This window comes from Gambusia affinis, linkage group LG14, assembly GCF_019740435.1.
Source record: "Gambusia affinis linkage group LG14, SWU_Gaff_1.0, whole genome shotgun sequence".
Lineage (NCBI taxonomy): Eukaryota > Metazoa > Chordata > Actinopteri > Cyprinodontiformes > Poeciliidae > Gambusia > Gambusia affinis.
Window position 1 is genome coordinate 14,490,519 of NC_057881.1, and position 25,777 is coordinate 14,516,295.

Here is a 25,777-nt window from a genome sequence, read left to right on the forward strand (position 1 = left end):
TTTCTTAGCTGGGCATGAAAAGTGTAGCAGCTAAAGCATTTGCTTTGCCTACATTTCCCAGAATGCTGTGCAGTTCTGGATCAGAGTTTAGTGAAATCATTGAATATATTATCTTTTGGTATTGATCATGTGTCTAAAGCGATATTTATTGTTATTAATTTATTGCTCAACCCTTGCTAGAGCTGGGCAAACGGTATTTTGTTTGTGGCCTTCAAGTCAAGTTGTGACACTACCTACAAAACACAAGATGCCTTTATTCCTCCATCTTTGTTTTTTTTTTTGTTTTTTGTTTTGACCAGGGGGGAAACGTGTCAGACGTGATGGACGGCGGTCGAATGGCTCTCGACAACAAGACTTCCCTCCTCAACACGCCCCTCCTCACCTCCAGCCCCCGAGTCGCCCACGATCACTTCTACGACTCGCCCCTGAAACAGAGCCGGAAAGACATCAGCCTGGAGGACTCGGGCCAACTCACCGACGGTACTGGAGCCACAAAGCAAGCACGCATGCGGCGTGGTCCGAATGACTCCAACTCTGCTTGCTTCCATAAAACAGACAGCGGGCTCGATCAGTCGGAGCGAGTGGCCGAGCTCCTCAAGGAGCTGTCCAATCACAATGAGCGCGTAGAAGAAAGAAAGGCGGCGCTGTACGAGCTGCTCAAGCTGATCCGCGAAAACACCCTGCAGGTGTGGGACGAGCACTTCAAGACCATCCTGCTGCTTCTGCTGGAGACGATGGGTGACAGAGAGGTACACACACACACACACACACACACACTCAGGACTTGCGTCAACTCTGTGAAAAAGATCAGAGCTGAATTTCCTCTCTTCTTGAATCTCTTCAGCACGTGATCCGAACGCTGGCTCTGAGGGTGCTGAGGGAGATTCTGGGTAAGCAGCCTTGGAGGTTCAAGAACTATGCAGAGCTCACCATCATGAAGGCCTTGGAGGCTCACAAAGATCCACACAAAGAGGTACTGTCATCAGCCTTAATCCACCCACAAATTGGCTTCTTCCAAGTAGATAATAGTAATGTTATTCACAGAACATCACAAGTTAAAGTAAGCAAAGCTTTCTTTCTTTGTTTTTTCTGAAGGTGATCCGCGCTGCGGAGGAGACAGCTGCCATGTTGGCACTGTCCATCAGTCCAGACCAGTGCATCAAAGTGTTGTGTCCAATTATTCAGTCAGCTGATTACCCCATCAACCTGGCTGCTATCAAGATGCAGACAAAGGTGGTGGAGAGAGTTCCCCGAGAGGGCCTGGCCAGCATGCTGCCCGAGATCGTCCCAGGACTCATACAGGTGACTCCTCTCTGGGACACTAACTGGGAATCTGGGATGGTTATTTATTTTGACAGTCACAGGATAAGTCGTGTGTTTGTCCAACAGGGTTACGATAACTCTGAAAGCAGTGTGAGGAAAGCCTGTGTGTTTTGCCTGGTGGCCATCCATGCAGTGATTGGAGACGACCTCAAACCGCACCTCAGCCAACTCTCCAGTAGCAAGGTTAGCGGGTCACTGGCATTTCAAAATCCAGTTCATGAAAAACCTTGTTTTTATGGATATAAACCGGATGATGGCCACAAGCCACAAGTTTCAGAAAACTGAATAAGCAATTTATATCAACATAAAGTAGAGATTAATTGTGAAGATGAAGGAAAATTATGCTTTTTTTTTCTCAACTGACCAGAACTCCATCTTCCATGTGTTTTCTGTGTCCTCTTTGCCCTTATGCACGTCATAATTTAGCTCTGTAAAAGTTTTCTGAAAACCATTTTCATTGCATTTAACCATAAAGCAGTACTTTAAGTTGGTCTATGACTTAAAATCCCAATAAAATGTTAATTTGTGTTTGGAAATCTACAAAATATGAAAAAGTTTATGAAGGATGAACATTCCTTCAAGACACTATTCATTGGATCATGACTGGAATGTTGTTTATCAGGCAAACTCAAATCAAATATGGATTTGAGATGCCTGGATAGTTTTATTAAACAGAGAAATAATTACTAGTCAGCTTTTACAGGGAGGGGTTGGAAATATGTAAACATTTTTAGATACATTTATTGTATGAACTGATTTTCCATAATTTAGCGTATGTATTTAATGTACAATTTTTTTTGTCACCAACTGTGTATAACGTTCTTCGTGTGCTGGGGAGCGATCAGAAACTTCAGAGAACAGATTCGAGGTGAGGCAGGCAGTTCTCTTGCCTCATGGCAGGGGGCGCTCATGATCCCAGACATTGTGACTCCACAACTGCAGAGTAAGAGACGGTAACAGCGAGCTAGCCATGGAGCTAACCATATAGCCAAGTGCAGCGATATATTTATAGTTTTCTTCTCTTGCCACAGCAATTACTTACTAATTATCGCAAAATAAACATTAAGCCTAAAACTATTCTACTGCAACAAACTGACTGTTCTGCTCTTTGTGTGCGAAATATTTCAGTGTTCTTTTAGGGGCGTTGTTGTCAGTTGCTATGGGAACGATTCTGTATGTAGCCTGGCCAATGCAGAGAGCGAGTAAGGTCGTGGTTTTCAGTTGTACTTTAACGGTTTTTCCCTTTGCTGTGGAGAACAGCATGAAAGTAATATCTACATTTCCAAGTTTAATTGAGTTAACGGGATTATTCTACGGCGACAGCGCGGCTAAGCATGACATGTAAAAGAATAGTATGTTCGCCCTCCAGCGTTGTCCGCATGCGCGAAATTTCCTTATGTAAACAATAACATGCAGGGGGTCTATATTTGTAGTTATGATTAAGTCAGTCACGTCACTGATATATATATATATATATATATATATATATATATATAGAGAGAGAGAGATTTTTTTATAGTAACTGATGGTAACGTAGTTACTTGATTGTGCTATAAATGTGCCTGGAAAACACATAATGCCACCCCTATAATGCATAACTTGACAACCTGTTTTATGTGAGGCTGTCAGAGACCGGTCCACCTCTCTTGCTCATTAGTAGCAGCTGTTTTATCTTTCTTCCCATCATAAACCTCTTGAAGACGTCATACTTAAAAAAACTTTGGAGTGACAAGATTTTACTTCAGTTTAGCTCATTATTTAAACAGATGCAAGAAGTAAAAAAGGTGGTTTTCACCGTTTTTTTTCTTTTTCTTTTTTTTCTGTTTGCAGCTGAAGCTGTTGAATCTCTACATCAAACGTGCCCAGTCTGGCTCCACTGGCAGCGAACCGTCAGGCGAGGGTCTATAGAAGTCGCTCAGTCCCAGAGTGTGACTGCAGAACTGCAACTGTCCACAGCAAACAAAAAAACATCTGCTCCTCAGATCACACCCACACAGACGGAGACCAACGGGGGCAGACTGCTTACATCCACAACAAGACATGGTGTATACACACAAAATAAGTACACAGAGTGCTCATGTTTCCAGCTTCGCTGCAAGAAAGAGAGAGCGAAGGAGGGAGAGGGAGTCGTGGTTCACAGGAGAGGAACGTTGTAGTTCTCACTGAGTGTCGTCCACCCTGGCTTCAGACTGGACTGAACCCTTAAATCTGGAATAAATAAAAACAGCACCCGACTTCCGCTCTCATATTCCACCCGGGTTTCTCACCACTCACTCACTCACTCACCCCAGGATGAAGATGTCGCGTGTCCGTCCTGTCCATCAATGTCCGCTCTCAGAAACAGCTTAACGTCAGTAGGGAGTGATGCATCTGCATGGTTTCATTTTTCCCGGGGTTTAATATTCATCAAACGTTGCGATGTACAAACTGTGCTCTTTCCTGTTTCCTTCTTGGACAGTCAGTAACCGGGTCCAGGTTGCCGGGAATGTACGGTGTCATAGTTTGGATTATTTTAAGAAATGAGATTTTACTGCAGTGTTTTTTTTTTTCTTTTGTTTGTTTTTTTTTTTTAATACGTTATAGTTTCTCACAAAAGTAGATCAAGAATCTACTTTTTTTTTTTTTTTCTTTTTTTTTCTCAGAAAGGTGCTGACAAACCTCAGAGGTACGACCCACCCCGGCAGTGCACTAACACACACCACAGTACCGATAAAATCCAGAGGGGGTGTTTGGCTATGCATGAAACTAAAGATAAACAAATAACATTTTATTGTGGTCAAGTTTGCAGTCGAGAATAAAACTGACTGCGGTTTTAAATTAATGTGAACGATGTCCGGCCCTTTCACATGAACCTCAGATGGTTTTCCATTTCTCCAAGCTCACGTTCGATCAGCCCACTTCTGAGGAAGATGCTGCTTTACACATGAAGTATGACCGTACCTGGCTAATTATCATATAGTGGACATGTATCTATATATGATATTAAGATTGATTATTCAATAACGGTGTCAGGTAGGAGGAGTTTCCCCCCCAGGGGCGGGGGTGCAGGCACGCACCTTCACCCATCCACGTTTTATTTCCTTTTCTCTGTTGCGCGTGCCGTAGTCTTACTGACTCACTGTTTTTTTGTTTTGTTTTTTTTCTCTGCTGAGAAGAAATTTGTAGAAATGTATTATTTACAGATCTGGAAAGAAAACGTTCTGTCTTCTTCACTTTTCTCTTTCCTCTCCATTGTCTTTCTTTCCTCTGTCTTACAACATTCTAGTTTTCTTTGTGCATTTACAAAAGCTGTGCTTAAAATAAAGAACTTGTACAGATCATGATGATAGATATCGGTGGTTTAACGCTTCGTATTTTGTTCGCGTTTTTACCCCCTTTCCAGCTCGGTTCAGTCATTTCAGGATTTTTTAATGGGTCACTAGTTGAAGTAGAAGGAAAACAAATATTTAAACTGACTTTTATTCCAATAAACATTGCAGTACTTCTTTAACATCCTCTTAAAAACACATTTATGCATCCAAACAACAAATTTTAACTTTGGATTCTTTTACATTTAAAGCCACTTTTAAAACCAGTTATGAGAAAAATTACTTTTTTTTTTTTGCTTGTTTTGTAAAATGTAAGACATCTAATTCATTTTAAACTGTTTTTTTTTTATACAAATATTTTTTTCTCTAAATTATTCCCAACAACCAAAGCCCACAACAGAAATCTCCTCTTAATGAAAAAAAAATTATAACAAGGTGGGAAAGCCTTATTAAAAAAAATAAAAACAATAAAAGACCAAATTAAAGTTAAATTATATGTTCCGTCTTTTGACACACAATGGTAAGCTGGATGTTGGACTGTTATATATTTAATAGCCATTAGCAATTAGTTTGCAAAAATATGAAAAGAACAAAAAGGAGGACAAAAAGTTTCTTTTTGAGTAGTATTGTTAATTTATTATGTCACTGCTCAAATGCATATTATTAAATTAAAAATTTTAATATTGTGTCAGGAATGGACCGGGATCTTCTCAAATGAATCACTTTGATTGTGAACAGAATAACCAGCGAGGTTCAAGTGATTATAGTTGACAGAGAACAATAACCTGGCTTTAATTTACTCCTGTGTAGAAAACAAAGGAAGCAGCAAATCCTGCTGAAAGCTGTGCAAGGCAGAAGGAAATGTTGACAACATGCAGCCTTTAAATATAAAGTAGCCTTCTTCAGGTATCGTGTAAAAGATAACATTTAATCCTCTTGCAGTATGGCTATTTGAGTTGGTGGTGCTGAATTTCAGGTATGCCTCTCTGCATCTCTGGGCTGTATATTTAGGAACCGCTGAAGAGAGAACCAGACTCGGGTCTGACCCATAAATCTGCTGGACTCCCAGGGAGCTGCTTCCAAACGGCCAAGTCAGTGAATGCATCCCTCAAAACAATCATTATGACTTTCAAAAATATTCCCACCCATAATGTCTTTCACATTTTGTCGTTACAACCAGCGATTTTCTAAATTCTCCTGTGTTGCTTTGTTTTAATGATGCTGTTGGTGAACTAATGTTCTTTAAATCTGTGTAGTAATTATCCTCGGAAGGAAATGACATTCCTTTCCCTCCACAATTATGCACACATTTGTGTTGGTGCATCATAAAATTCCAGTAAAATATATTTAAGCTTGTGGTTGCACAAGAAGTGAAAAAGTTTGAAAATTAAAACATTTGTAAGACACTGACTGCATCAGTGAGCTTAACCCACAACTTTACTCATTTATGATTTAACTACAAATTAATTAAGATAGTACTTGTTGATTTTTTTATGTAACATTTTGCCAAGCTAAAATATTTGTTGCATTTATTTTACTAAAAGTACAGAAATATATACCCATGTTCTTTCTGCAACATGAAATGCAGTCCACATATTCCAGCTTTTTTTTTACGAATCAAACGGCAACCTCTTATTCATTCTTACTAAAGATGTGCTGCATCAGCAAACAAAAGCTTTATTTTTCCATTTTTGAACATTTATTTTATAAAGTCTGTTTATTTATTGTTAAAGAAACATTGCTTTATCCCTAATTTTAGGTTTTAGCACAAAAAAGCATCAGATTTCTACAAGAATTTTTTTGTTGTTGCCTCGTCTACAGTGTTTTTATTTACGTTTTTCTATTTTGTATTGTATTTTGATAAAGAAATACTTAAAATAAGTTAAGTATTTAAAAAAACATTTTGTAAAACCATTTAATATTTAGAGTAACACAACTTTAAGACCTATCAATTTCATGTTTTATGTTGTACAATTTTCCATTATGTAACGACTTAAATGTCACTATTTGGCACCTTGCATAGATCCTAACACCTGATTGGTAAATCAGCACAGCAGTTTCTTTTCAGACAAATCACCTTATTTATAACTGAGCTAGATAGTGCTCTTACTAATATTATCTAATAAATAATTTCCGACGCTTTTAACATATGATTTTACACCTTCAATTAATTATGTATTTCTACAAATTAAAATATTGATTCATTTATATTCAATTATCACTTGTTTGTTGAACTGAAGGATTTTGGGTCTCGATATAAATCACTTATGCTGGATTTCTTAAGAAGAGACGCTAATTAAGGGTTGAGGCGGGTCGAGACCCTCTGTTCAAAATAGCGCCTATTGCCTGCTTGGGGGGAAAAAAAAACCTTCGCACCCCGCAACTCTTGCGACACAGTCAGGCTCCGGCCGATAATCACTAACCAGGCGGAGCGAAGAACAGCAAACAGAGATAAACATTAGAAGTTTATGGACGAGACGTTGTGTTTTCCCCCTCCTTCTCCTCTTACTGACATGAAAATGAAGCGCTTCGGTTTCGTTTGGATCTTTGTGGTGCCGAGGGCTAAATCGTGTTGATTTACAGCAGAACTGAATCGCACCGGGGCGACAACAGCTGTTTGGACGTACAAATGTTGTTCTGGCAGTCCTACACCGAAAACTTCCGCGCTCCGGTGCAGAGACACGGCGACGGAGACAGCAGCAGCAGCTACACACGGTACGGAGCTCACCGAGCTGAGTCTGCACTGCTCATATTTTGTTGACAGTTATTACTTTGTAAATATACAGTTTCTCTTGAGAGCTAAACACAGTGGTGTGCGTTAGTCGAGAAGGAACCGACTTAATTGATCGGTTCACTTATGTGAACTAAGAGAGTCGGTATGTATATTATACATTTCCGAACATACGTGTACATTCTGCTTGAATACGACATTGGATTTATTTCTTCATTTAAAAGATGTCAAAAATATTGATACGTGTTTAAAGGTGACGGAGAGATAAATCATAATTCTACTTGTGCATACTTTAGAATCACTGACCCAGTGAATTTCAAGCATGAACTTTGATGCTAAGACGAGTCATAACACCTTGTCAAAAAAACGAAAGAAAAACTAAAAGTTGTAATGGGAAATAAAGTAAACATAGACCGATTATTTTTCCTGGGGAGAGTGGGTGTCGTGTGTCAGATCGTGAAAATTGCGCATCAAATGTGAGCTATTGTTTTATATATTTGTTTGTGAGAATCACTCATACAAATAATACCAAAACCTGTATTGACTATGATAAATAGTATCATCAAAACAGCCAACTCTTGTTTATAAAATTAACCAAATCGTTCGGATCTCTTAAAAATATTCGGAATTCCCATTGCTAGTGAAACACAATGACGGAAGCTGGGAAGCCTCTGATTGGCTAATGCTTCTGCAGTGGGCACAGAAGACGGCTTGTGATTGGGTGGTTTTCGTCCTGGTATCATTCCTGAGGCTGGCGGTGGCGACCCAGCAAGAAGCTAGAGTCAGTCTGAACGTCGAGGGAGCCATGTTGATACCTGTTTTTGTGACAAACGGTACATTTTCGATGGTTAAAGGACTACGTCTGAAAGACGGGAAGCCCGAGCGGTGATTTCCAACCGCTATGAGAAGAGAGGACCTGGCTGGAATGGTACAGAGCGTGTTGAAGAGCGTTGGGTTTAGGTCACTGAGCAGCTGATTCAAAGCCAATGAAGTTGATGCTAGTTAGCTTGGTAGCCAGGTAGCAACAGCTGTGCGGACGCTGCGTGGGATGCGGCTTTTGGACTCTTGCAATACAGTTTCTCAGCTTGTTGCATTCCGCTGAACGGACGCTCGCCAGGCTGTTGGGGAAACACTCAACGAAGCGACGACGAGACCTTTGGGTTAGCTCGGGCTTTACAAAAGATGGCTCTGTAAAGCTAGCTAACGTTAGCATGCTGACAATCAGTCCGCATCTTTCGTCACGACTGTTTGCTAGCTGATGGGGTTCTAACTTATTCTTTCTCTGGGGCAGTTTGCCACTAGTTTGGAGGAAAAACAGCTTCAATAAGCCAAACATAATTATGGTGGTGAATTCGGTCTCCGGGCAAAACTACCTGTTCGCCTTCCCAGCCTGCCGATGAGCAGCTAACGGGCTTAGCAGCAGAACTTTGCTCCGACGGGTGTCTCTCACAAGCTGCAGAGCCCTCTCTCTCGCTCGCTAGCCGAGCCTTTACCTGAATCAAGCTGGCGGCCCTCCGGGTAGAAGCCGAGGACAAGGAGCTGGGGTCCATGGCCTGGGTGCTGAAGATGGACGATGCCACCATCGAGTCGGGGCTGGTGCATGACTTCGATGCTAGCCTCTCTGGCATTGGACAGGAGCTCGGGGCTGGAGCTTACAGCATGAGGTTAGAGACATGCAGGACAAAAACACACATATGCACACACACACACACACTGTCTGGATGGTGAAGCGTTAAAGATGTCTGGCTGGGGAGGTGTTGTTATTCCCTGTTGCACTGGGTGTAATGCTTTCTCTTTGTTTTGAGAACTGCAGCACAGCAGTCACTGCGGGGTGCCACGATCGAGGTCAAACATTAGATTACACAAATTCACAAAACCGTAGATGGGGAAAAAAAATCCCGTTTCATGTTGTGAAGAGGGGGAGGTAAACACGTCGGATCAGCTGATCCTGTTCCCCCAACGCACAATGGGCTTGTTGCTACAACATATACAGACTTAGTTTCAACTAGGAAGTGCGTGGGGAGACGGTAGTAGCTTTGTTTCTGATGGTATGTGGAAAGCAAAGGATTTTCTCTGGCTCTGAGCCAGCGGCCTCACTCTGTTTAAATGTTTCTGGGCTTGCATGTGAAAGTATGGAACATGCTGTGCACAAGTTTGTGTAAATAAGGGAGGTGCTTATTGTGAACTTTACTTATTTATCGATCTGTGGAGTAATGATTAATATTTGGAGGGAGGAAGAGGTTATACTTTCTTTTGTAATGTTTAGCTTTTATGGTTCAAAATAAGAATGTAAGTTTTTCTTGAGAATAAATCAAAAATGTTAGACGGACATTAATATTCAGTAGGGAAACTTGATTTAGAAAACTTTGGAAGCAAAATGAAAAATTTTCCGTAGTTTGCAGAAATTTGCTAAATTTTCACAGTAATTTCTGAATATACCGGATGCATGATCTCATTTATATAAATAATTTACTTTTTGTTTATGTGTGTATGTTTTGCACACACTTTAAGAAATTGCATAGATTTGAAATTAATAATTAACTGATGTGACAAACCAGAATTACAGAACATCGTCAGGTTCACTGAGTTGATCTTCTCTTAACTATTGCTATAAAAACGTTTCTTTTCTGATTGTTTTATGTTTAAAAAAAAAAAGGAACATTTTGTCAACAATCTCCAGCTGTTCATCAAACCTTTCTATTTCTTCCAATTTTCTGATTGTTTTTAAGACAGTCACTGGTGTTACTTCTAACTATTAGCCAGGTATGAAATGTTTTCTTAGCATTCTGCTAATGCCATTAGTTTAGCAAACAGCAGCTTTTAAAACAGCTGCCTTAAAACACTGTAGCACTTCCAGCTCCAGTTGTTGAGTCACTGTCTTGCTACAGCTGCTGATTTTTCTCTTCAGCACACAACAAGCGCTGCAGAGGCCCGGTAATGAGCCATTCATCTGATTTAGGTGTGTTGGAGCAGAGATTTATCCAAGTTGCAGGATAGTACCTGTCGAGAGGTCCAGACCTCTGATGCAGGTGATACTGCTTTAGTTTCTCTGTATTTTCTGTTTTGTTGTTGTTGTTCTCAACCAGCAATATTTTTAGGCAAATTTGGCAGGTGGGGGGATGGGCAGGATTTGGGGATAGTTTTTGTATCCTTCTTTAAGCCAGCTGACTGACTGTTCAGCAACACAAGGGGGAGGGAAATCGCTACTTACTTACTTACTTATTACAATCAAATCACAAACTACAGTTCCTCTGTAGTTTGTGCAGCATCATCACACAAACTTCGGTCACTTTGTTGAAATCGTGGTTAATTTCTGCAGCCAGGCGTTTGTCTTCATAGTGTCAACCTGAAATGATTAACACGTGTGCTGGAGTGAATCCTGGCTGCTTAAACATTGTGCGGCAAAGTCAGCATTTACAGCCAATCCATGCAAAAGCCATAAATTTTTTCCCATGTTTTTATTTTTTAAATTTTTTTTATTTTAAACTCTCCAGAAGTTGCAGGTGGTATTGTGGTGAAGCACCTGTTCCTTTACTGGGTTTTCACTATGCTCTGCGTTACACAAGAGGTCACTGGGAGGTGTTGATATTTCTGCATTCAGGGGGCAAGACCTCCAGGGATGAGCGTGTGTTTATCAGACGCCCCTCTCCTCCTCCTCCTCCTCCTGCCTGTTTATCTGTGTGTGACGTTGGTGTGTGTGCCAGTCGCCCATGAGGGTGAGCGAGTTCACCAGTGCTGAATTCATGGCATGCATCTAAGTGAATTAGTGAAAATAGAGAGTGTGCTATCTGTGATACCCGGGCTGGGCTTGAAGTCAGCAGCTGGTGGGAACAAAATGTTTCAGTGGAAGCCACTCTTCAGGTTTCAGGTGGCCAGTATAAGTCAAAGGGCGGCGGTTTGGACAGCTCAGTAGGGTTACAATAGAACGGTCTGCCATATATTTACACCAAGGAAACGGAGAGAAAGTTTAGGCATTTCTGCTTCGCTCTTGACTCTGTGAAACATCCCTGTACATGGAATGCTTTGCAGTGATGGAGTTTGAGTTTTCTGTATTTTTCCTGATTTGGTCTCAGATCCACACACACACACACACGATTCAGCTAATATTAGTGTTTGTCGGGGTTAACTGAGGACAGGTCAACTGTCTGGATTAGCTGGGAAGTGTGAGAAATAACACGTCAGCGTCTTGAGCGGTCTCTGGGTGTTTCTAATCATGTGTCATGCTGAAGCCTCGTGCATCTATAATAAGAGAACAGTTTGATCAATGATGTGCCTTTATTACCCCTAAAATAGGCAGATTTGTTTAATAATTTAATCTGGGAGTTTTACGTGTGACAAATGTATTTGAGATAAGAATCGAGAGAATCCAGTTTTGACAAATTGAGCCAGAAATCGTTTATGCTTTCCAGATATTAGAGCGCTTATGAGGCAATAAAAATAAACACTAGAGAGGAGATAAAAACTCTGCAGCATCAAGACTTGAGTTAAGCTTTATATTGGATATTATTAAGATGTGCTTCAACTCTCCAGATGTCATTTTGTTTTTGGTCTTTTCTGCATCCTGACTCATCTGTCTCTGTCTTCCAGCGATGTGCTGGCTCTGCCCATCTTTAAGCAGGAGGACTCCAACCTTCCACCTGAAAGCAAGACCAAAAATCCCCCATTCCAGTATGTGCTGTGCGCCGCCACCTCGCCTGCTGTCAAGCTGCACGACGAGACGCTCACATACCTAAACCAAGGTAACAGGATATTTAATTCACTTAAACTCCAAGTAGTGTTGCTCAGTTTTAAGAAAACATGCAACTGTGATAAACTGTTGAATACCAAGACGGCTACATTGATAGGAATTACACCCAATTTTTGTTTTGCTTTCTGTTCTTCCATCGTAATGTGTCTTAAACTTTTTTTTTTCTTTCTTTCTTTTTTGAGTTTTAACAAACTATAGAAAATTTTGGCATGACGCTCAAAATGTAAAGACCTACTTCGCTGTTTGAATATGGTGCAACGTCAGCTACATAGGCTTTTTAATATCTGTAAATTTTATGCACGCTGCCTGTAGTTCTTATGCGCAAAATTCACCATTTGAATTAATTCAGACAGAGGAGAAAACTGTCTTTGTAAAATGGAGAATTAAACACTTTCAAGTGTGGAGAAGGGAAATTAAAATAAACGTTATATTTATTGCAAGAAATCCTTTTGTATTCAATATGCATTTTATAAGCATTTTTTAAATTTTGCCTTTAGATTGTTTTGTGCGTTAAGAAACAAAAACTTCTAACTTGATCAGAATCTGGTTAATTGAATTTAAAGAATATTTCCCCCATTTTAATAATTAGAAAATATTTATCTGTACATTAATGGCCAGTTTATTGTTTTTGTAATATAGACTGATAACACAAACAACATGTGTCACATACAGCAAAAACAAACTACATAATCTCTTCATCGGGGTGTTTTTTTTAATAGAATGAATGATGTAAATAAGGAATTTAATGGCAGTCGTTATTCAGCTGATCATTTACCTAGGAGTGCAGGAAGCAGTCCTATTTGAAACGCAAAGTGCAGCTTTTGTTTGTAAATTCGACCATGTAAGTTTTTCTTATGTTGTGTTTCCTGTTTTGTGTCTTTTCATCTCATTGTTAAACCTGAGTGATTTCTTCATTTTATTAAGTTGCAGCTCATTGGTGGATAAATAAAAAGTTCCATAAATTATGAAGTGTTTTTATCCCTGCTGGGAACTGTATGGAAGACATTTACATATTTGGTATAAGATTGTTACAAAACCAGGATTATTCCAAAACCAGGATGCTATTTATTTATTGTCTTAGAAGCACATGCATCGGGTACTTTATGCAGTTTCTCTCCTTTTTTTTCTGTTCAGGCCAGTCTTATGAGATCCGCATGTTGGACAACAGGAAAGCAGGGGAGTTGCCAGAGCTCAACAACAAGATGGTGAAGGTGAGAGAGCCGCTGCAGCTAGAGGAGAAACATCTGCTTCTTACATCTTGTGCTCTTCATATCTAACGTGCACGTGTGTGTGTGTGTGTCTGTAGAGCACAGTACGGGTAGTGTTTCATGACCGGCGGCTGCAGTACACGGAGCACCAGCAGCTGGAGGGCTGGAAGTGGAATCGTCCTGGGGACCGTCTTCTTGACATCGGTAAAGAAACCTGCAGAGAAATGTTTACTCTTTACCGTCCTGTTTGTGTGTGTGTTTGTGTGTGATGTGCAGCTCAAATATCTCTGTCTGAAACAGATATCCCCATGTCAGTGGGCATTGTTGAGCCCAAGACTCACCCCTCCCAGCTCAACGCTGCAGAGTTTCTGTGGGACATGAACAAAAGAACGTCTGTTTTCGTTCAGGTAACCAAAAAAAAACATCCTCACATTCTCTAACCACACTCGCTCTCCTTTCACTTGTTGCCACCTGTGTGCCGCAGAATTTCTACATCAAACGGCGTCTCTTGATGATGTCGCCTTGATTGTGTCTGCAGGTGCACTGCATCAGCACGGAGTTCACTCCCAGGAAGCATGGCGGAGAGAAGGGCGTCCCGTTCAGGATCCAGATCGACACGTTCACCCAGGGAGACGGTGGAGAGTACATAGAGCACCTCCACTCTGCTTCCTGTCAGATTAAAGTTTTTAAGGTACGCACTCTGTCTCTTCCTGGTAAAACAGGGGTGCCCAAACTTTTTGAGATCTACTTCTTCTGTCACCAGCCGGCTGGGATCTACCTCATAACACGAAGATATAAAAGTTGTAAATGAAACTCTATTGACTTGTTTTATATGAAAATATACATCAGGTATAGCAGAAATATTAAAGTGAAAGAAAACGTAATGCAGTTTTTCCTAATGCATCTCAAACCAAATGTTGGACTGGAATTTATTTCAATGCTGTTTGTGAATGTCGGCTCCTCATTTTCAACTGTGGACCCAGTAAGGTTGAAAAAGGTTATCATTTTGGAGAAAATCTCACCGACATCAAGATTTCCACTAAATAAGAGACAAAAATAAATGGCATGTTTGAAAGAGGAAAAGCCTCTCACTCTGTGCTCAAAGCAAGATGCCGGAGAGCACCAAACAAATTCTTTTAGTAAGTAATAGACAATTTATTTTCATATAATTATCTTGGTAGAAACCATTTGTTTGTTACTTTGTTTGTTATATATTTGTCCCATTTGATGTTTGTTGTGAATGATGTATACTCAGACGAACGAGGTGATTAGTCCGGGTTTGTCGTTTATTGAACGTTCAGAAACTACAGCGGCTCTAATGAGCCACAGCAAAGGTAAAATAACCCGAACAGGCGATCAACTCAATACCACTCCTACCTTTTTACTCTCTCTCTGTCGTGTAAGCACACCCGTTGCCATGGCAACCGCCTTCGCACGCCGAGGAAAGATTACATTAAAAGCGTAACATTCAGTCCGTTACAATATCAGGTTTTCAGGCTTGATATTGATTTCTGGATTATTAATAAGCCTCTCATGAACACAGCGATGGTTGATTAGCGATGGTTGGGCGACTGTGGCTGTATGGCACTTAACCCCAAATTGCCTACCGATCTGCGTATCGGTGTATGAATGGGTTTGTGAATGTGACTCTAGTGTAAAGCGCTTTGAGTGGTCAAAATGATTGGAAAATGCTTTATAAGTTCAGTCCATTTACCATTTATTTAGCTAATTTAAACTCCTGCTCTGCTAGTCAGTTGGTCTTTGAGGCGACTTCTTTTTTTTCTTTTTTTTTTTTGTTAATTGAACCGAAACGCACTGAATTACGCAACACCTTGTTGAAACAATATTTCATTTGAACACGATATGGTGGGTTTAAAAAAAAAAAAAGTATTTATTTTTATTCTTTAATAAAGCTACAAATGTTTTGGATCCTTGAGTATTTTGATAAGCCCGTCAGAAGAGGACTCGCTGGTTTCAGCCTCTTGGCGACGTTCAGGTTGTCACTTTCTGCCGATGTCGACTGAAAACCTTCCGCGATCGACGTATTGAGCACCCCCGTGGTAAAGACAAAACATTTAGTTTTTATTTATATCATGTTTCTCCTCGTCTTCTTCCTGTTCAGCCAAAGGGGGCGGACCGTAAGCAGAAGACTGACAGGGAGAAGATGGAGAAGCGCACCCCTCAGGAGAAGGAGAAGTACCAACCCTCCTATGATACCACTATCCTATCAGAGGTTAGGGTGATTTCCCTTAAAGGCTTATTTTTGCTTTTGCACAAAGGAAATGTAGCATTGTAGTTTACGGATGGTATGGATGATACCAGCGCTTTTTTCACTGCATTAACTCCAGCAGAATCACTCCTAGCAATAATCTGAACCAATTATGTGCTAATGGGGAGAACTGCCATTAGTTTTGCTGGTGTCCTTTTAAGAGCCTGGATTTTACTCCAGAGAGTCACTGAGGATTCATATCATTGCATCACTGTTTGTCTCTGGTAACAAAGGTGTTGTTAATACCTCTGGTAAAAGCTCCAGGGAGGAAACAGAGCGAAGCGATGTTATCTTTATACAGAGCTTTCATTTCTACCCTTCCTGATTGATATTTCATTAATAATCCACCAGACTAACAAATTGAAGCACAGTTTGATTCTTAAGCTTATTAATTATCTTGGCTCACGTACTTAATCCAGCTGCATTGGATTAGGAAAGCTGGCTTCTTAAAATAATAGATTAAAACAAACCTTTAAAGTTGCTCCGGTTAGTGACAATAACCCCATCTTGACCTGTTGATGCATAAAGCTTCAATTCACTGGTGATACTTCAAAGAATAACACTGCAGTTTTTCCTGAGCAGCGGGTCAGCGGCCTCTTCTTATATATAATGTTTAGGCTGCTGCTATAGTTGCGAAAACCACTTCCTGCTCCTGAAAGAAAGCAGTGTGTTATTTGCGCTTGAAGACAGTTTGCAGTGACGCAAAAACGGCTTTCTGAAGTAAAGCTGTGGTGCACCGCCTCTGGTTATTCACAACGTTCACTATAGAAACAGCCCGAGTTGAAAACCTACGCAAACACACTAAGGACAATCTCAATAAAAAAGATTTACCCTTAAATTTCAGCAGTTACCTGCTTCATGTTTAAATAAACACCTGTTTGCATCGCAGAGTGAACGGCGAACTGAGCAACAAGCAGGACGTCAATCCTGCAGATCACTGATTATTTTCTACAAATTATCATAAGAATGTCGCTTCACAGATGTGACACGAGAGAAGGAGGGGGGAAGAAAATCACATGATTTAACAGAGTCCAACAGCAGTAGAAATATTTAATATTTTACTTATTTCTAAAGCAAAAAACTGCTGTAATGCAACGGGAGTCGAGATGGACTCGTGTGATTGGCTCCCGAAGTCTCACAGTAGAGATTCGTCAGACAGAAACACGACGACTTGTCATTTGTATTTGACGCGTTGTTTTTTTGCTTTTTTTTTGTAAGAAATTGATACGCATGTTTCAGACAAGAAACAAAAATGCAAATGCACACCATCAGCAACAAGTTGAGTCTATATTGCTAAAACCTTCAAAGGACAGTCGTAGTAAATTTTAGTATTACCAAGTCTGGACAAGAATGGAGGATAAAATGTAGCAAAATATTTGTATTCTCACTCTATTCCCTGTGCTATAAATGATTTCCTTCCTTCCTCATGCCTTTGTCCTTTGTGTCGTCTTCTTTGCATTCCTTCATTCCCTTCTTTTCCCCCTCTTCTCTTTTTGTCATCCCTTGTCTTCCTGTCTTTCCTTTTCCCTCTCTCTTACTCTCCTCCCTTTGCTCCTCCTTCCTTTCTTCCTAATATCCTTTTGTAAATTGTAAACTTCTTTTTTTCTCTTCAGTCTCCTTCCTTTCTCACTTGTCCTTTGTTTCTCACTTGCTTGTATCCTAGTTTCCTTCCTTTCTTGTCATTCCTTAAGTCCTTTCTCTCTTTGTTTCTTTTTCTTCCTCATTTCTTGCCTTTCTTGCTTGTCCTTCCTTCCAGAAACATTTCTTTCTATTTTAACCTGGGTGTAAAGAACTGACAACTCTGAAGAAAAGTCTGGAGTTCTTACGTGAATAATGTGTAGGAAACCTGAGAATATGGATCCAGAAATCTTTTAGGGTTTTTTGGACTTTTATTTTGGTACTTAGTGAGGCGTCCCCGATCTGTCTGTGTGTGTTGGTGTGAGTCACGGGCTGGCTAACCTCTGCTGTGTGTCTGAATGCAGACAAGGCTTGAACCCATCATAGAAGATTCGGGTGACCATGAGCTGAAAAAGTCCAGCAAGCGGACACTTCCCGCTGATTGTGGCGACTCCTTGGCCAAGAGAGGCAGTGTAAGGCCCCCTGCTCTCCTCTCCCGCTCCTTCCTCGTCCTGCTGTCTATTCTCTGTCTCCATTTCAAACCAGTAAACATTCAACTGGTGTGATTGGGATAGTGCAATGCTACTTGTTTGTCGTTCGGAGGAGTGGGGATGGTGCAAAGCTAAATTCCCAGTATATACTTAACTTTTCCACACACTTTTCTTAGATGTATTTAAAGTTTCACTTATTTTATCACTGTTATTAGTGTGTAATCACTGCAGTATTAACACGTGCGTGTCTCTGCTCAGTGCTCCCCTTGGCCAGACGCCGCCTACACCAGCACCAGCCAGGCAGCTACTCCCTCCTTCTCCTCCACCCCACTTTCCACCTACACAACCTCCTCTGTGCTGGACAGGTACTTTGGTTTATTATTTAGTGAATTCATTCAATTTCATGGTCGCATTGAAAAGCCATTCATGTTGATCTTTTAATTATTTATTTATTTTTTTGTTTGTTTTCCAGTGACTCATCCTCACCCAATCACCAAGCAGATTCTGGTGGCCATGGCAACTCAGAGGTTAGTATCTAGTTGTGTTTCTGCTCCAAGTTGGGGCTTGTCCTGGCTGATTTGGTCACAGTTAGGCCTGAAACTAACCATTATTTTAGCAGTCAGTTATTCTATTGATTATTCTGACAATTAATTTGATTTTAAAATATTGGCACATTTCAGAGGTGAAAGTAAAACGATGCCACTTAGGGAGTTCTGGGTTAAACATATTTATACACAAATGTTCTTAATGTTAAATGCTACATTTATTTTGCACTGTTTTGACTTAATATTTGCTCTGAGTATGTTGTTTCTTAAATAAATGGCCTTTTTGAGTGTTTGTACTCTAGTTAACGGATAATCGATTTCTAATTTAGTTGACAGTTATTCCAATAATTGATTCATCACGGTTAATTGGATTAATCATTTCAGCCGTAGTCACATTTAGATATCTGTTCTAATTGTTCATATATCTGCACACAAACGCATTAAATTGTCAGGTGAGAGGAAAATATCAGCAGATTTATGGCTGTTTCTGTAAAGACACAGATATATTCAGATTCAAATTATGTCACCGCTTTGACATTAATAGAGTTCAGATTGAACAAAGTTTCATTTTTGTGGAGACGTTTTAAAAAAATGTTGATGCACTTAATTTGAGTCTTAATTAAAACTCCTTGAACTTTTTCACCCGTTTTCATGTTGCGATTCGTTTTTGTGATGATGCAACACAAATCAGGGCTGGACAATAAATCAATAACGATCCATATCGCAATAGATATGTAGATACATCTCTTGCGCAGCAGCAGCTTGAAGTTTTGCCATTGTGCCTCATAAACGCTTAAACATCTCCACTCACTGTGATCTATATGGGTTGTGAGCTTAAAGGACGATGCAAGTGGTCAGATTATTCTGGCTTTATTTAGTCAAATATTGGTTAATTAATTTTGCATTATGATTGCTTTGACAGAAAGTTGAACTCGGTGTTGTCGCGACTGAAGTTGTTCTGTCTCGTCTGTGCAGCAGCTGAGTCCCACTGCCTCCATACAGGACGCTCAGAAGTGGCTGGTGAAGAACCGCTTCAGCTCCTACACTAGACTCTTCTCTCATTTCTCAGGTTCGTACACAGTTTTTTTTTTTTTTTTTTTTTAAAGATTTTATTGGCTCTAGTGGCCTTTATTTTAATAGTGAATTGATGGAAAAGTGATTTCTAATTGATTTCTAGTGAGAAATCAATTAGAAAAAGTGATTTCTAATGAGAGATGGGGGAAGACAACCATCAAAGGTCACCAGGGCGGGATTCGAACCTGCGACGGACGCGTCGAGGACTAAGGCCTCCATATGTGGGTTGTGCTTAACCTCTGCACCACCACAGCACCACCACAGCAACCCTCGAAAACATTAGATTTGGTGGATTAGACGTTTTTGGCAATGAGATCCTTAGTCATGTTTTGGGGGTATTTCCAGTCCACCAGGACTTAAACCAACATTGAAATAAAGGTTGGCTTATATTTTATATGTTAGTTATTGAAATTGGGGACATTTTTTAGTGAAATTAGTGTTTTGTTCTTGGACTAGTCAGGTGTGAGTGTGTGAGAAACATTTCTAAATATAAAATGTTATTAGAAATTATTTTGCCTTGTTCCTGCTGTAGAATCCAGAATACTATCAAAAGGCATTGATAATAGTAATGGGTGATATAAGGGTGAATTGAAACTGGAAATAAAAATAAAACAACACAAATGAACTAAAAAAAGGACAAAGTGTGGTGCTGGAAAAGTTTGGAAACATACCTTCAAATTGTTAAAGTTCTTGAATTTCACTTTAAGAGTGTACAAATTATGTGAGTTTCCACCTAAAGGATCCAGAATAAAAGTCTTATAAGTTTTATTTCTGTAATCAGATGCCCTGCTGTGTAAATATTAGGACCACTAGAACGATAGGAGCAAGACCTCAACAAGTCTCTTACTCTGTCCTGTCACAGGTTCTGATTTATTGAAGTTAACTCGGGACGACCTGGTCCAGATTTGTGGGCCAGCAGATGGGATCAGACTCTTCAATGCTCTCAAGTCCAGGTGTGAAAAGTGCCTGGTCCAATCTAGACAAACACTGAAAGAGAGCCTGTCTATGTGGCTGTGTGGGTAAACTGTCCCTTCTTGTTGCAGGTCAGTGCGTCCCAGACTGACGGTGTACGTCTGTCAGGAGTCTCCTCAAGGGAGCCCCCTGCTGGAGAGACACTGCACAATAGAAAATGGAGATCACCAGAGCTCTGCTAGTTTACATGGTAAACAAAAGGTTTCTTGATACTGGTGGAGTACTGAAACGTGTTTGCACAAGTCTTTAACACCATCACGGTACTGTGTCCCTGTAGTATACCATGCTCTGTACTTAGAGGATCTCACAGCTGCAGAACTCATCCGTAAAATTGCATCTGTGTGCGACATTCCGTTGGGAAGGATCCACCAGGTGTACAGGCAGGGTCCGACAGGCATACACATCCTACTAAGTGACCAGGTATCGGCATGCACACACCACTCCCTTTAACCCCATCATCGTCTGAAAACGGGCAATTTAATTATAGTGGAAAACTGATCAGCTTGTGAACTATTTTTTGCAAAAATATTCACATCCCTTGCTCACAAATGAGAAAATGATGCATGCTTCTTTTTTTTTTAATCAGTGTTTCCCATTAAGAATATGAAAATTATTCCCTTTTATGCCAATACCTCTAAATAAAATCTGGTGCAGCATAAGGAAAACCTATCAAGACATGTCGATTCACCTGAAATCACCGAGTCAAGAGAATCTGTTGCGCTGCATTTTTTTTTTTTTTTATCCGTCTTTGAACTTGCAGCAGGAATGCGCTCAACTCGGGTGCAACATCATTCCCAGCCTCAAAATACTCATCTACGACTCTAATCTGTTTTTGTGGCCCACGTAAAGAGCAGTTGATGGAGTTCCACTTATGATCTCATTGGCAGAATCTGCTAATCAAGTTGACAATTTAAAAAGTCTGTTTTAAAAACAGACTTTTTAAGCGTTCTACCAGTAGGAATTCGTTTTACCGGCATGTAAGTCTGAAAAGGCAAACGAGTCTGTAGTGATGATCGCAAAGGAGAAACATAAAGTAGAAGTAAACATGTTGGGATGCAAAACTGAAAGTGATTTTATTTAAAAAAACAACAGGAAATGCTCTACAAAGACAATGAGGAGATAGTCCTGGATTGTAAATGATCAACTGTGACTAAACTAATTAAAGATGGATGATAAAAGTTGGATTTCATCCAGTTTTGCTCAATCCTGACGTCAACGTTAAAGTGAGCTACATAGAGCAAGAATTGATTGGGCTAGATGATGTAGACAATGAATTACAAATTTTCTTACAACAAAAATATTTCCATTTCTTTTTTGTTACCCAGAGAAAGTTTGACTATAAAACTGAGACAGTTTTTGCCTGAATGCTTCATTTCGCCTGTAAACTAAAACAGTTGAAGGATTATTTTAGGGTGACGATTACGGATAAAAAAAAAAAAAATTGAATATAAACTTAAATGACATACATTTAATTATGTTAAATATTAAGTATTTCACAAATGACAGATTTTCTTAAGCTAGGTTCATGTTGTGCCGATTTGAATCTATAAACCGAGGAGAAGAATAAACAATGCTGCTTTTTGAACTACAAATCTCTCTGGTTTGAATCTTATTTATACTCTACTGTTTTTGCATTACCAGATTGACTCTGATGTTACTTCTACAAAAGCAGGAAATCATATTTTGAGAATATTGGCAGATATATTGAACAAAATTCAACATTTATCCTCATTTGTTCTCTTAGATGGTTTACAACTTCTCTGACGAGAGCTGTTTTTTGATCAGCACTGTCAAAGGTAAGCACATGATTCCAAAATGATGGAAGTGCTGGTAATGATCCATATTCTCCGTATTTTGGGATTTACTGTCCCTTTCCTCTCTACTGTTCTCTTTCCAGATGAGTTGGGCGAAGGACTTCATCTAATCTTGAAGTAGTGAGGAGCACAGATGGCGTCACTAATACTCCACCCTCTGCTTTGGAGCAGAAGCCTCCTTCTGTCGCTCTGCATCCTCCCCGTCTCTGTTTAGCGATCGCTCGATGGAAAGCAGAGTGACTGCGCCGAAGCCATGTAAATGTTAGAATCTGACATGGGTGTGTCCACTGTTTCATATTGAAAACATTATTAAGATGAAGGAGATCGGTTAGAAGAAGAGATCGGGGAGGATTTGAGATCAGGGGGTAGTTGACATTGTTCAATGTATTTTGATTTAATTTTAATTGCTTTTTTTTTTTTTCTTCTTTTTTTTTTATTATTGTTTCTGTGTGGAGGTGGGAGGCTCCAAGTTAGAGGGGTGGATGGTGCTCTGGCATGCAAGAGACGGGAAGAAAAAGTCACCTTATTGCTTGTTGCCCTTCCTAAACAACCAGCGTTAGGCCAGTATTTGATGAAACTGTACTGCTGAACAGCATGCAATCCCTACCAAGTTGCTTGAACAACAAACTCCGCTTACTCTGCTTACTTAACATTCTTCGACGGGGATGTCTTAATTAACTTTCTCTAATTGGCTGAGCAAATATTCAGGGTAAATGAGTGGAAGCGCTCTCATTTTTGGCTTTTTTTTTTGTTTTTTTTTTTGTTTTTTTTGCTATTTTAAAATGATGTTATCAGTTCTTATCACATTGTCTCACTATGTGATTTAAACTTACAGCCATATCTCTGTCGACATTGCGTCTCGCTCAGCTAACGTGTGTCCAGTACGGGCTGCGCTTTTACTGTTTTTGTTTTTTTTTTTTTTTAGTTGATGCCTAATTATGAGTCGGCTCTTTCTGTTGCTCTTAATGAATTTACTCTCTTTCTGGTGCCATAACAGCTCCTTAGCTTGGCTTTTTTTTTTTTTTTTTTTTTTTTTTTTTTTTTTTTTATTCAAGTATATACAAGGCGTACATACGCATCATTATTTGACTTCTCTGCTTTATTAAAACACTGGTTTACAGAATTATGGCAAGAGGACTTTGGAAATTAGTTGATAAAACCCCTCGACGATGCTATCCAGTGGAGCATTAGTGCCTATTTAAACGAAACATACTTTATAGTGGACCAAACAGGAAACTGACTGACTGACAGGTGTGATCTGAGAGGGAATAAACCGCAGTGGGTCTTGAATTTGTGCAAATTTAAAGCGCTAAAGCTGGTTTAAAAGTTGGGGGAGGGGAGGACTTAAAAACTGCAAATGTTGTACCGGGTGCTGAAGCCTTGATTCCAGATCCATTTTTACTGTAAACATTATGCAGCAGGTGAGGCATACGGTGGCATCTCAATAAATTAGAAATCGCCAAATTGTTTTAAGTAACTTAATTGAAAAGGTGAAGCTCAACTTGATTATTACACACGGAGTGATTTGTTTCGAGTTTGTTCAATTTGATGATTCATGAAAACCAAAAAAATTGTTTTTTCCAAAAACTGGCTTATTACATGAGATCAAAAAAGTTTTTTTTTTATATTATTATTATTATTATTATTATTATCAAGAAATGTAAAGGCCTTTAGAATCAGGTTGTAGAAGGTGCTAGTTTGATGGTTATGTAGCAGAAAGTTAGCCTCAAGGAGTCTGTACAAAGGGCTGTATCCAGGCATATTAATGGAAAGTTTAGTGGAAGGAGGAAAAAAGGTGGTGGGGTTAAGGTCAGATGAGTTTGTCCCAAATAATCAGACTGAAAACTTCCCAAAGAACCTCAAGCAGCTTAGTTTATGGGCCTCTCCATTCTTCCTTAAGATCCCTTGGGATCATTTTGGGACCTGTTTTTTTTTTATAAATTAAATGCTAAATTTAGTTTTCAATATGGATGGAGGACATTGGACCATTGAGCAACACTCCTGTTTCTGCCATTGTCTCTAGCTTTCGAAGGGGTTAAGACGAGGAATTGGAACCTTGTGCTTCATATCCTGAGTATATCTGTGTGGTGATTTTATGAGCTTGTACCATATTTTTTCTTTCCACCCAACTTTCCATTAATACAGTCAGATACAGCAGTCTGTGAACAGCCAGCTTCTTTACCAATGACCTGATGAGTTGGTCCACACAACCATTTCTCAGAGAAATGGTTGTGTGGACCATAAAATGGCCATAGCATTACACTTCTGCATTAGTTGTTTTTAAAAAAATTTATTTCTTTGGTCTTTTATTGTAATATAATGTTGAGGTTTTGAATTCTGTGGTTTCGTTAGCCCATCAAATTTAACGGCAATAAATGCTTTAAAGACCTCCTCCTGCTTAATGAATGTGTTTCACTTTTTGAATTTAATTAGTAATTAATGATATTCTAAATAATTGGGATGCTCCTGTATGCAGTGGTAATGCACCAAAACGCCACATCATTCTTGGAAACTTTGTGTCGTAGCCTAGCGCAGAACGTACAGGTCGTGTTCTGAGTGGCCTTATCAAAGAGCGAAAGGAAACCTCACGACACTCGAGGCCTCTGCTTTGGTTTAAGTTGGTCCGTTTTGGCATTTTTGAAGAGGTTTACATTGTCAAAGTGTCAGAATTTGTGTGCATGTGTATCATCTTGTTTATTATGTCAAACGTTTGTTTGGTTTTTTTTCTGCTGGTAAAAGAAGTCGTGTTTAGCTTGCTACTTAGTAAAGAGCATGTGGATATTTGGGAGACAGATCAATTTGTCAGTGAGTGTATCCCCCGAACTTTTCTCCCCCGTTACTTTTTTCCATACATTAGAGACCAAGCCTGCACTGAAGAAATTCACAAACTTCTAGCTCGATATGTCGTCATTAGTCCTACACCCCCAACATCCTTTTCTTACTAGATCAGAAGGAGTTCGACAAATAAAACTCTCAAGGCTATGAAAGCAGCTGTTTGTGTCTCGACATGCACCAGAGCCAAGACTGTAGCTCTTGAGGCGGATGCGAGTGCTACAACAGAGAAACCTGTGTTCATCAACTCTAGCATTTATAAGAATAGAGTGGATGTAAAAAGGAAAAAAAGTTTTAGTCTGCTAAAGGCCTGACCAACCGTCTGCCTATCTGTGTGAGCACGAGCCAGAAAGAGGTGACCACTGTTAACCTGATGCTTCTCATGTGCACAGTATCATATGCTGGAGATGTACACAACCACATGTGCTGGGAATAAATAATTTCATAACTTTCTCCTGTGTTCTCCATATTTATTCAGGAAGAAAATGACTTGAAGAGCATACTCTCTAAGCTGAGTTTTATGATGTTAAAAAACTTTCTCATCATAGATTGGTACTCAGGATGACTGTTCTTTTTTCTCATAGTATCTATGATTACTGTTTTATGTAATTATGTTTCACCCACTGAATGAACATTAGGAAAAAAATAACAAATATATGTGCCCAGTTTGTTACTGAGCAAGTGACAGACTGTCAAATAAATTTAAAGCATAGATTAAGAACCCTCCAAGCAGATAATTTAAACAATTGCATTTGGATATTAGATAATCCGGGATTGAATAGAGGTGCATAGGTTCCAATACATGAATTAGAATGACGAGATGCTTTTTTTTTACAGTATCAACAA

At 39.7% G+C, this 25,777-nt stretch overlaps 2 protein-coding genes across 45 annotated transcripts in view; both read left to right on the forward strand.

Annotated features, from left to right (window-relative positions):
- The window catches only part of clasp2 (cytoplasmic linker associated protein 2), a 58,467-nt gene extending 53,814 nt beyond the window's left edge, over window positions 1-4,653 (forward strand). For all 42 annotated transcript variants that reach the window (XM_044138588.1, XM_044138597.1, XM_044138599.1 and 39 more), the window contains 6 exons: window positions 300-480; window positions 556-749; window positions 845-973; window positions 1,096-1,302; window positions 1,390-1,506; window positions 3,154-4,653. In XM_044138588.1, the coding sequence (XP_043994523.1) occupies window positions 300-480; window positions 556-749; window positions 845-973; window positions 1,096-1,302; window positions 1,390-1,506; window positions 3,154-3,231 (906 nt within the window). In that variant the 3' untranslated portion in view covers window positions 3,232-4,653. The remainder of the gene's footprint in view (window positions 1-299; window positions 481-555; window positions 750-844; window positions 974-1,095; window positions 1,303-1,389; window positions 1,507-3,153) is intronic.
- A 2,237-nt stretch (window positions 4,654-6,890) lies between these two features.
- On the forward strand, window positions 6,891-25,383 carry ubp1 (upstream binding protein 1). 3 transcript variants are annotated; one of them, XM_044138638.1, is made up of 16 exons: window positions 6,891-7,346; window positions 11,950-12,101; window positions 13,244-13,320; window positions 13,416-13,521; window positions 13,618-13,724; window positions 13,856-14,008; window positions 15,440-15,550; window positions 17,569-17,676; window positions 17,953-18,059; window positions 18,167-18,221; window positions 19,215-19,308; window positions 20,176-20,266; window positions 20,357-20,475; window positions 20,563-20,705; window positions 22,030-22,081; window positions 22,183-25,383. In XM_044138638.1, exons 1-16 carry the CDS (start codon window positions 7,261-7,263, stop codon window positions 22,218-22,220), a joined length of 1,599 nt encoding a protein of 532 aa, XP_043994573.1. In that variant the 5' UTR covers window positions 6,891-7,260; the 3' UTR covers window positions 22,221-25,383. The 3 variants fall into 3 exon arrangements, with proteins under 3 accessions (XP_043994573.1, XP_043994574.1, XP_043994572.1); XM_044138637.1 differs by lacking the exon at window positions 6,891-7,346 and adding an exon at window positions 7,372-9,026; XM_044138639.1 differs by lacking the exons at window positions 6,891-7,346; window positions 17,569-17,676 and adding an exon at window positions 7,371-9,026.
- The last annotated feature ends 394 nt before the right edge of the window (window positions 25,384-25,777 follow it).